Below are 10877 nucleotides of genomic sequence, written 5' to 3'. Positions count from 1 at the left end.
GCTAGTTTCTATGCTTTTAAATGAACTATACAATCAACTTGTCTGAAAATATTTGATGGTAGTTTTTGTTAGAATTGTGTTGTTTGTAATTTAACTTAAGGAGTGCTAACATCATTGTGTTTTTGGGTCTTATGACTCCAGAACATAGTATGTGTCTCCATTTATTCGGATATATTTTTTGTATTTTAGCATTACTTTTATAGTTTAACTCTTATTCTATGAACATTCTTAATTAGATTTTTAATTTATTTTTTCGATTTTTATGCTATTGTATAGGAAGTCTTCTATTACATCTTTGATCTAATTTGTTTGAATATATAAATGCTATTAACTTTTATAATTATGTACTTCTTTGTTATTTTTATTAAAAAAGTTTTGTTATAGTCACTTTTCCATTGATTATCTTGGTTTTCCAACATGTCAATTGTAAATAAACATAGTTTTTCTTTTTTCTTTCCAATTCTTATGCCTCTATATATTTTCTCTTGTCTAAGCGCATTTCTACATTGCAGTGGAAATAATGGGCATTATTTTCTCATTCATCACTTTAGTAAAGCTTTCAGTATATCCCACCATTTACTAAGATATTGGCTTTTGGGTTGAGGTACATACATGTGTGTTCACACACACATTAAGAATGTATCTTTCAATTCTTTGGAATTGAATTCTTTAAGAATTCTTTCAATTCTGTTAGATTTCATCAAGTACCTTTTCTGTCATCTATGGATATGATCATATGCTTTTTATCCATTGTTCTATCAATATGATGGATTATATTAAAGGAATTCTTGACATTGAATCATTCTTACTTTCCTGTAATAAACCCCACTTGGTCAAGATGTATTATACTTTTAAAGTGTTTTCATATTCTGTTTACTAACATTTAATCTATGATTATTTTGATATTCATATATGACAGAACTATAGAAGACAGAAGTCTAAAGTTTCCTTTTTTAAACATAATGTTTGTGATTTTGGAGTTAACATTATATTTGTTTCAGGAAATAAATTTGGAATTTTTTTTTAATGCTCTGAAAAGGTAAAGTAATATTAGGATTATCTGATATCTTAAGATTTGGTAAAATTTTCCTGTGAAAATATCTGGACCTGGAGCTTTCTGTTGTCAAGATCTTATAAAAATTTTTTAAAAAGAATTTTATGATAATTGAACTCTGTGTGGGTCTATTGGGGTCAATGTAAGCCATATTTAAAAAAAAAATTATACATTTTTTCCTAGGTTTTCAGTTTACGTATACAGAGTAAATAGTTCCTTATTTTTAAATTTAATTTCCTGTTTTTAAAAATTTTTTATTATTCATTATTAGCAAATTCATTATTACAAATTGTGATTTTTTTTCTTTATGCCCTTTACCCGACCTATCATTCCCCAAACCCCCTTCTTCCCTTCTCCCCATTTCTAGTATCCTTAGATCTGTTTTGAATTTTAAAAAATGAGTTAAAGCCTTCTATTATTAATGCATTTTTTCTATTTCCTAGCATTTCCTGTGGTTTCTTTTTGATATATTTTGTTGAACTTTTTTTCATTTTTAATTTACATTTTTCCTGGTAAAATTTTTTATTTTTTTATTGTCAACCTTTCTAAATCTCTTTATTTTTAGTTGTATCTCTTAAATACAGAAAATTATTGGATTTTCCTTTATCAACCAATTTGAAAACACTAGTATTCTACTAGGAAAATTACATTCATGTACATTTGTTGACATAATAGATATTTTTAATCATACTTTAAAAGTTATATCTACAGGAGTCTTTTAAATAAAGGTTTTCACTGTGTTCTATTTTATTGTGCTCTCTTTTTTTATAGGAAAGTTTTTAGTTTTATGGTTATAGTTATCTTTGTATTAATATTTTTATATGATAATCTTGGGCCTCCCTCTTTTCAATTTTTGACTATTATTATTTGGTACAAGATTCATTGCATTTGACTTGTAATTTTTTCTTTTCTCTCTTCTTCATGTTCCTAAACATCTATTTTTTAGTATCGTTTTATTCCCAGTTTAACCATGAAGCAATCAAAAACTCATTCTAAATTTTACATGCTATTAGCATTGTCACTGAATGTTTGATACCTGCGTTGTATCTATGTTGTCACATCATATACTATAACACATGGCACTCTCTTCTTTGCAACCATGATTTCACTTCAGTTCTAAAGGTAGTGCTCCCAACCAATTCTTCTGATGATATCTCTCAAGTCATTTTGGTTGCCCAAAGAAACCCATCTACTAGTTTCCTAAGAATGTGCTCATAGGAACAATATTCCCTCAATTTTTTTATGTTTAAAATAGTTTATTTGTAACCTTGATATGTAAAAGTCTCTTCACATAGATGTTAAATCTTGCCAATTTTCCTTTACTTTTTGCAAGCTGAACTATGTTTGTTTGATAGATTGATTGTATCTCCTAAGATAATCTCTTTATACTATTTATGCAATATATATTTGGTATACATGCTGTGTATTTATGCTATTATAAATTCATATATAAACATTTGCATATAACTTTTATATATTGATTTTAAGATTCTTCAGTTCAAGAGCCAGGATCAAAGAAATCATATTTATTAGAAGGCACAATATTTTCTCCTCTAAAAGTCCACTTATCCCTTGGATTTTTATGGCCTTTGTTTTAAATTGATCTTTAAAGATATATCTCTTCCTACTTCATATTATAATTCATTGCAAATATTTCTGTGTTTCTTGTTAGTATGTGATTTTTTTTTTGAGGAACAGAGCTTATGTTTTTCTCCTTTTTCCTGCCAGACTTCAACACAGTACCTACAACATAAGTGAAACTAATTTGTATTTATCTAATTAAAGTAGGGTCTGGATTTCAAAATACAGATGCGGTATTGTTTTTGAAGTACGGGTAGGATAAATAAGTCTCCAAGTGAAGATTTTATTTCCTAGTGTAGCTTTGAGAATCTTTTAGAATAGAGGTCTAGCAAATTTCATGAAATTTGCTAGAATATCATGAAAAACTTTGAGCACAGCGAGGTTATGAAACATGAATAAAAATGGCAAGTCCTAGAGCTCCAAGTAAACCAAGTAAGACTGGAGCAAAGAATGTAAAGATGAGTACAAGAAGAAATGAGACGCCAGATCATGAAATTTTTTGTAAGATTTGCTAAGGAGTTTGACTTTTATATCGCAAGCAATGGGCAACATTTCACAAGATTTTTGTTTTAGATAATCACTCTGGCAGCAGAGTGGAGAATACATTGGTGCTAAAGGGGTGGTGATGGTGGTGGAGGTGGAGATGAGGAAAAATGGGAGAAAGAACAAATGTGAAAAAAATAATAATTTAGGCCAGAATTAGGAAAGCCTTAATTGATGAGAATATTCTGGAGATATTTAAGATACAAAACAAACAGGATTTAGATAATTTGGTGAGAAGTGGGATGTTCAGGGTGAGCAAAATATCCTAGTAAATTCCCCAGATACCTGGCTATAGTAATTGAATGATCTCTTGTGCTATTGCTAATATGAAATGAACTATGTGAAGAACAGATGTTGAAGGCAGTAGAAAATGAATTGTTTGGAATGATTGCTTTAAGTACTGAAGTTTCTAAATGATTAAATGGAGGTTTAATTAGTCTAATTCTGTTATTATAATTAACAACTTATGAAGCATTTTTATTTGGTTATCTAATTTGATTTTTATGGAGGTAAGTAATTATCCCTATTTTACAGATAAGTAAGCTGAGGATAACAGAAGATACTTGTACAAGTCACATGGCTAGAAATGAGCAGATATTTGACATGTGTTCTTACTCCACATTATGACACCTCTTTACTACTTTTTGGTACAGGAGAATAGACTCATTCACATATTTTAGAAATCTTTTTATCAAGCGTAAAAATAAAAATAATATTTCGGTTATCTCTAATAAACAGAAAAGTCAGTAGACCAAAACATTTGTCCCGCCACACACACAAACACTCTCAACTTCCAAATGCAGTATAATAATACCTATTTTATATGTGCATATAACAGGACCATCCTTAGGAAACATTGTGACAAAAATATTAATGCACACTGTAGAAGTCATTTTGCTCCCTAAGCATATATATATATTTATGTGGAATTCTGTTTTGGAACCCAGAATGAAAGAATTACAAAATGAAAACTTTCTTTCTTCAAGACTTCACTTACCTCTGTTTACCTTTATGATCTACAGAGCCAGCTGATAGTCTGTCCAGGGGAGACCCAAAACCAGAGAAGCTCCTTTTCTTTTTTGTCTCAATCACATCATTCTCCAGGGATACCAGTTCATCAAGGAGCAGGAGTTTTGCTGCCAGATCACTGGCTGATTTCTCTTCCCTGACTGTGGGGGGTGACTGTACATCTATGACTCCAGAATCAAAAGCCTATAGGGCAGAAAAAGGTGATTACACTCATTTAGACAAAGAATCTCCAAACATGTACAATCATCTGTATTTGACTTTTGCCACCTATAGCTGACATGCCTGTCATGTATCATTTTATGATTTCTCATGGAGTTATATCCCAGAGAGAAAGTTAGACTTTTGGGAAGTGAAACACATAGAGGTGGGGTATATCCATGAGAAAACAAAACAAAAGAAAAAGAAAAACAAACAAACAAACAAACAAAAAAACAACTTCAGTCCTGTCTCTAAAATTTAGCATATTAACTGATCATTTTTTGATTAATTCTCAGTAACAACCTCATCTTTCCTTATCATTCTCATAATGCTATATGTATACTTCTTTCATCTTTACACTCATTACATTTTACCTGTATTAGATTGGTTACAATATATTTGTATTTCTTATTAAATTGTGAGTACTTGAGGGCAATAAATTTGTCTAATTAGTCTTTTATTTGCTGTATTCAATGCCCAGCTCCCCATTTTCTTCAGAGTTAGTACTCAATAAATTTCTGATGAATATTTATTGAATGAATTCAGAAAAAAACTAAATCTCATGTTCTTTTCTTTTCACCACTCATTCATTCATTCTTTATTAATTCAAGTCTTTAAGAATCCGCTATGTGCCAGGTTCTGCATTAGACTTGAGGGATACAAAAATGAACAAAATCCAGTCTCTGTGCCCAGGTAGCACCCCATTTCCATTTGCATGATTTATTAACAAATATTAATATGTCTACAACAAGTCAGAGCTATCCCAATGACTTCACTGTCCCATGTAAAATTTCTTGCTTCTTTCTTTATTTGTTACATATATTGCCACCTTGTACTTTGTCCAAGTCATAAAAATAGGTGTCCAGTTTGTAAAGTCTGTTTTTCCCTCTCCTAGGCTGAATAACAGCATTTTGTAAACTCTCCTATGAACAATCCTAGGTCATTTTATAGTCCTGGGAATACTTTTTTTTCTAAAAGTCAAGAATATTTTCTATAGGAAGAAATTTTAGCTCCAGGGGATCTCGTTCTTTCTCCCCCTTCCCTCATTCTTCCATGTGCCTTCTTGGTTTGGATTTTTTTCATTTCCTGTTTTTCTTCTTGAATTATTTCTTCCACTGTCTTTCTATTATCTTCATTTTCTCCAGTAAAATGAAAGAGTAGCATTTTTCAACCTCTTTGATCATTGACTCAAGCAACTCTCTTTTGAAACACAGCCTGACACTCAAACTCAAAGCCCCTGAGCATCCTGCTTCCGTATCCAGTTAGATCTGCATTGGCCTGGTCAGGTCTTCCTGGACAACCTCTCTTGATCCTGTTCTTTTAGATTCTCATCAGTATTGACTGTTAGCAAGTTCTCTTCACTGCTTACTGTTTTTTAGTGTTCCTTTCACCTTTAACCACCTCATAACTTGCTTCTATACCTCCTATTTTCCTCTTTTCTATTCCATCCTGAATACTGCTATGAAGTTAGTTATCCTCAACACCACTTTCATCATATAAAAAGAAAATTTAAAACCTCTTATAGCTCTTTGCTATTCATAGTGTAAAGCCCATAATATGGTTTCAAACTACTCTTAAAATCTCAACTTGTCACTTCCCTATGTAAGCCTGACAAAGAAACTGGAGAGGGGAAGGATGCTATAATCCTAAGGCGAAAAAACCAAAACAAAACACTAAAGGACAAGAGACAAATCTTCAAAAGGCAAAGATTTTTTATTATCTCTCAAAGCATCCTCCAAAAACCATGCTTTTATTTTTCCAACTAACACATACAAAATGGGGTTTATTTATTTATTTATTTATTTATTTATTTATTTTTTACTTTTTTAGGGATGTTCTCAATCCCTTCTTCACATCACAGAACTCATAAAAAACTTGTCCTTTTGTAAAGTGCATTTCATACTCTCACTTTATATTGTTTAAGAAGCACAAAGAATGTATGTTTCTAATAAGATCAAATAAGACAAATTAACTTTTCACTATGTGGAGATGTTCTCACATTTCTTTTCCTTTGGACTCATCCCCGGTACCAAGAAAATGTCCTGCAAGCTAGTTTTCATTACCTCTGTTGCTACATCCACTGAGAGCACTTTTCCTGAGCTCCACAGCATCAATATCACAGCCAGTATGAAATGGGCACTCACCAATCTCCAGTCCAGCATCTAAGGGTCACATACATCAGGGTTAGCATTGATTACTTTGTAATATAAAGATAGAAAACAAAAGCTCCTAAAAAGCTTGTTTGAGGCAAGTAAAAAGCCAAATCAGTCAGCTTCTATGTACTGGAGTACATCTCTACAAACTTTAAGTAATACTTAACAGAAGCTGTCAATCTCCCAGAATAAATTCTATCAAGGCTTCATTTCCATGGAATCCTGGATTGGGGTCTTCAGCTATAATAATGATTTAATTCAAACTCACTCAGGGCCTGAGAAATCCAGTTCATGTAAATTTATTCTTTGACTATCTAATACAGAGTTTACAACCTCATGTACTTAAGGAGAAATTTGTAAAAGCAGGATTAGAAATACACAGAGCAATTCTATGTATTTTGGAATATATAAGTAAAGTATTAGCCAATAGAACCTGATTCATGATTATGGTTGCCTCTTGGGAGGGAGGGAAATGAATAAGATTAAGAAGGAAACATAACATTTTGAAGGAAACAGTTGCTAATCTATAATGTTTTTTTAAAAAGCAAATATGTAAAAATATTACATTTGTTAATTCAGAGTAGTAAGCACAAAGGTGTTGTTTTTTTAAAAAGCAAATATGTAAAAATATTACATTTGTTAATTCAGAGTAGTAAGCACATTTGGGTGGGTCATTTGTAAGTTTCTGATTTTTTACATTAAAAAACCACTACACAGCCAATTAAAACTCTTCTATGGTCTACATTGGGCTTGCTGGCTGAGCTTGACCACTGGAACTCTCAACACCGCATTGCTTTGCCAAGAGAAGATTATGAAGTACAGGCTGGATCAGGGTGGTCTTGCTTGAACTCAAGCTTGGCCACTTAGTACATGGCATTCAGAAAGTTCCCCAGGTTCATCCTTTATGAATGAGAAGTCTTTGTAAACTGTATTTCCTAAAATACAATCATTTGGAAAACCTGCTGTAGGCAAAGGAGAAAGAGATGCTGGCATGGAATCTGAAGGACTGGGTTTGCATTTTTGCTTTAGTATTAGTGTGACCTTGGATATGTATCATTTAACCTGCTATGCTTCATTTTTCTATTTGTGCAGTGAGAAGTCATTCCTGCTTCAAAAGAGCTTTGAAGGGATTGAATTAATTCATGCGTAACCCCTTTATATCACATAGTATTTATAATCTGTAAGTAAAAGCACATTTATGAAGTCTTACTGAATATTTCTTTTATAATACAATTATCTTCACCCAAGATTTTCTTTATGAAACTTTCTTAATTTGTTACTGTAAAATCTCAGTGTAGATTTTTAATAATAAATGTTATATGCTAGAATATTAACAAACAGATGTTTTATATAGACAGAGTTGTATCTGTATTGGCCATGTTGATTAACACTTAAAATGGAGATAAAATATTTTAGCATTGTCTATAACATTTATTTATCAACTATAATTTTTATTTTCACATAATGTTGTCTCAACTAGTGGTTCATTATGACACCAATTATTCTATTTTGGAATCTTGTCACACAGTCCTAATCACCAACTACTTTTCTGTAGTTCATCTTTTTCTGTGTTCTTTTTTGCTAGGTAATATTTGTGCTGAGTTTATTTTTATGTCAAAACAAAATAAATGATTACTTTGTCTCTAAATTGATAAAATAGACAAATAATAAGAAAGAATGTAACAGTTACCTAGTGAAAAACCAACCAAAAACTGAATTAGCTATTCCTTTTTGGAAATCAGCTGCTTAATTGTACTTTTTCTCTTCATTCTGCTGATGTCTACTTTGATTTTCTTCCACATGAAGGAAAATATATTAGGAGCATAAACGTAATTTTTTACTTTTTTAAAAATGCGAGAGTTCTCTCATTTAATCAAAGATAAACTACAATTGTGATGTTTTTGTCCCTCACTTTTTATCCTGTTAAAAATAGTTTACAAATTGTGAAGTCACCCAATTATATAAGACTTTTCATGTGGATTTCCTTTAACTATTTTTGTGCACATTTCACTAACCAGGCTTTTCTTCATCTCTGCAATCTTATAAATGGCACAGGATGATGGGTGTTTATAATATTGAGGATTATATCTGAGGCATATATTTTTGTGCTTGGGCGTATATAGGAAAAAAGTCCTAATGTATCATCTTACAGATAACCACATCCTGATTATTTGGATAGGGAGATGTAAAAATAAATGCTGAGTTTAAATACACACATTTAATGGTTTAAAGCCACGCTTGTAGCCAGTCAGCCAAAAGGCCAAGTTCCTAAATATGGCATTTGGTACTCTAATGAAAACAAACACCCTGGCACCTGCCACACAAAAGACATTTGATTAACTAGTTGAAACTTGATTGCTACAAAATTAGAAACAGAGGAAATTATAGGGAGGAAAGGAAAAAGACTAGGCTCAGCTCCATTTTCCTATTTTGTTAATAGTGTATAAATATAGCCCATGATTTAAAAATCTCTTTGGCCCCAAGTACACTCCAGATCACAGAAAGAACACTCAAAGGATGTTCATTGACTGTGTGAATGCACTGAAGTGAAGATACGAACAATTTTTCCAGCATGTCAATCATTTTTATTCAGTAAATTTTGAGTAATATTCCTCCGGGCAGTAGAGAGTTTCAAAAGAGACAATGGGCACATGATCTGCCTTCTAAGAGGATTAATTGTGCACTTCACTCATTTTTAGCCAATTGAACTAGCATGTGTTTTCACTTTTTAAAATATACGTTTGAATAAACTTAACATCTTACAGTGTATATAGCATCTTAAGCTTTACTTCAAAGACTTGCCACATGTAAGAACTCATTATATCCTGGAAGGATCCTGCAAACTGTGGATGGAGTGGTGGTGCATGGAGCAAGGTTGGGAGGTACGAAGTTTTGTCGTTTAAGTTTGGGAAACAACACATACTGCATATTCCTTTAGATCGGTGGGAGTTCATGGTGACATACAAGTGTGAAAGCCTTTGAAAGTCCATCAGCAAAGAAACTGATTTAATTATATTTAAACCAGAATTTAATGAGAAGACTGTTAAAGATGTTTTCATTATTAAGAATCAGTACAGCAATGAGCCATTGTTACTGTGAAAAAAAAATTCTTTTGAGTGGGCTGGGGCAGAAAGAAGAAGATTGAGAATCACTGATCTAAAAAAGAAAGAGCAAACTGGAATGAGGGCAAGTGATATGGATGAGTAAGCTGGAAAAGAGAAGCAAAGTGAATCAGTATCTGATCTAATGCACTTTTTATCTAATAAAACTTTTAAACTATCTGCATTTCAATCCTGGTGTTGAATAAAAATAAAGTACTCGGGTGATTGAGGATATTTTTCATCAACCTGAGACTTTATGATTAAAATCCGACTTCTGGATAGTTGGATCCCAACATCAGAAACTCACAAGAATACTGGGTTTATGGGTGAGTCTTGATACCATCTGGGCATTTCTGAATTTACTGTACTATCTTGTTTGGAAATATTCAAAATACACTATTCTGCCACAATTTTCAAAAAGAATTAAAAATAAAGGACTTAATTAAAGAGGAAAGATTTACAAACTAATTCAACTTTTGCTTTTTCTTACCTTCTCGTCCCACTTTGACAGAGCACAGACATTTAAGATTTAACAATGCAATCATTTTTTGTGGCCCTGATAAATATAATAATGAAAAACCCATAAAAATATAAAAAAATAAAAAATAAAATAAAAGAGATTTAACAGGACATTTCATAAAGGGGCCCTAGTTCTGACCATAAAATGCCCACGTGTGCCTGCTGACAACACTGACTGCAATTTTCTTTCTCTAGTTGTGAGTCAGCTTGGCCTCTAAGTAAATCTGTAGAACATGGTAAGTTCTTCAGTTTACACTGTTTCCTATCCCATGAAGTTACATTTTGATAAGAGAGAAGAGCTTCAGAAATAGTAGATAACAGAGTGACAATAATTTTTTTTTTTTAATTTTAAAAGAAGGCCCAAAAGGGACAATGCTTAACACAGAGTTTGTGTAGCTTGCTATAATAGAAAGAGACCTGATGCAGGAGTTTTTAGACTCAGGCTCTTCATTGACTCTGTCGCTACTTTAACAATGTGATGGTGGGCAAACCCTTTCCTCTCTAGAGTGAGTCAAAGAGGGTTGGTCTAATGACCTGTAATGTTGCTTCTGGCTCTTTAAGTCCATTGGTGAAGTTGGCTCTTTTCTGTTGGAAGTGCAGACACTGTAGGTAATGATGACATTAGTGCATTAGCTAGGAAAACCAACCTAATTAGTTTCTCAAATCAGCCAGAGTCTATGCAGAAAGATAGTATCAAGG

The 10877-nt window shown here is 32.2% G+C and overlaps 1 protein-coding gene across 1 annotated transcript in view; it reads right to left on the bottom strand.

Annotated features, from left to right (window-relative positions):
* Positions 1-6567, bottom strand: part of OSTN (osteocrin) — a 23426-nt gene extending 16859 nt beyond the window's left edge. Inside the window, exons 1-2 of the mRNA XM_008563165.1 lie at positions 6469-6567; positions 4176-4390 (exon numbers count right to left, since the gene is read on the bottom strand). Coding sequence (XP_008561387.1) covers positions 4176-4390; positions 6469-6567 — 314 coding nt within the window. The remainder of the gene's footprint in view (positions 1-4175; positions 4391-6468) is intronic.
* Between the last annotated feature and the right edge of the window lie 4310 nt (positions 6568-10877).

The sequence above is a fragment of the Galeopterus variegatus genome, unplaced genomic scaffold (genome assembly GCF_000696425.1).
Source record: "Galeopterus variegatus unplaced genomic scaffold, G_variegatus-3.0.2 Scaffold12734, whole genome shotgun sequence".
NCBI classification, from domain to species: domain Eukaryota; kingdom Metazoa; phylum Chordata; class Mammalia; order Dermoptera; family Cynocephalidae; genus Galeopterus; species Galeopterus variegatus.
Note: the sequence above shows the minus strand (reverse complement) of the source record. Positions and strands in the feature narration are given on the sequence as shown.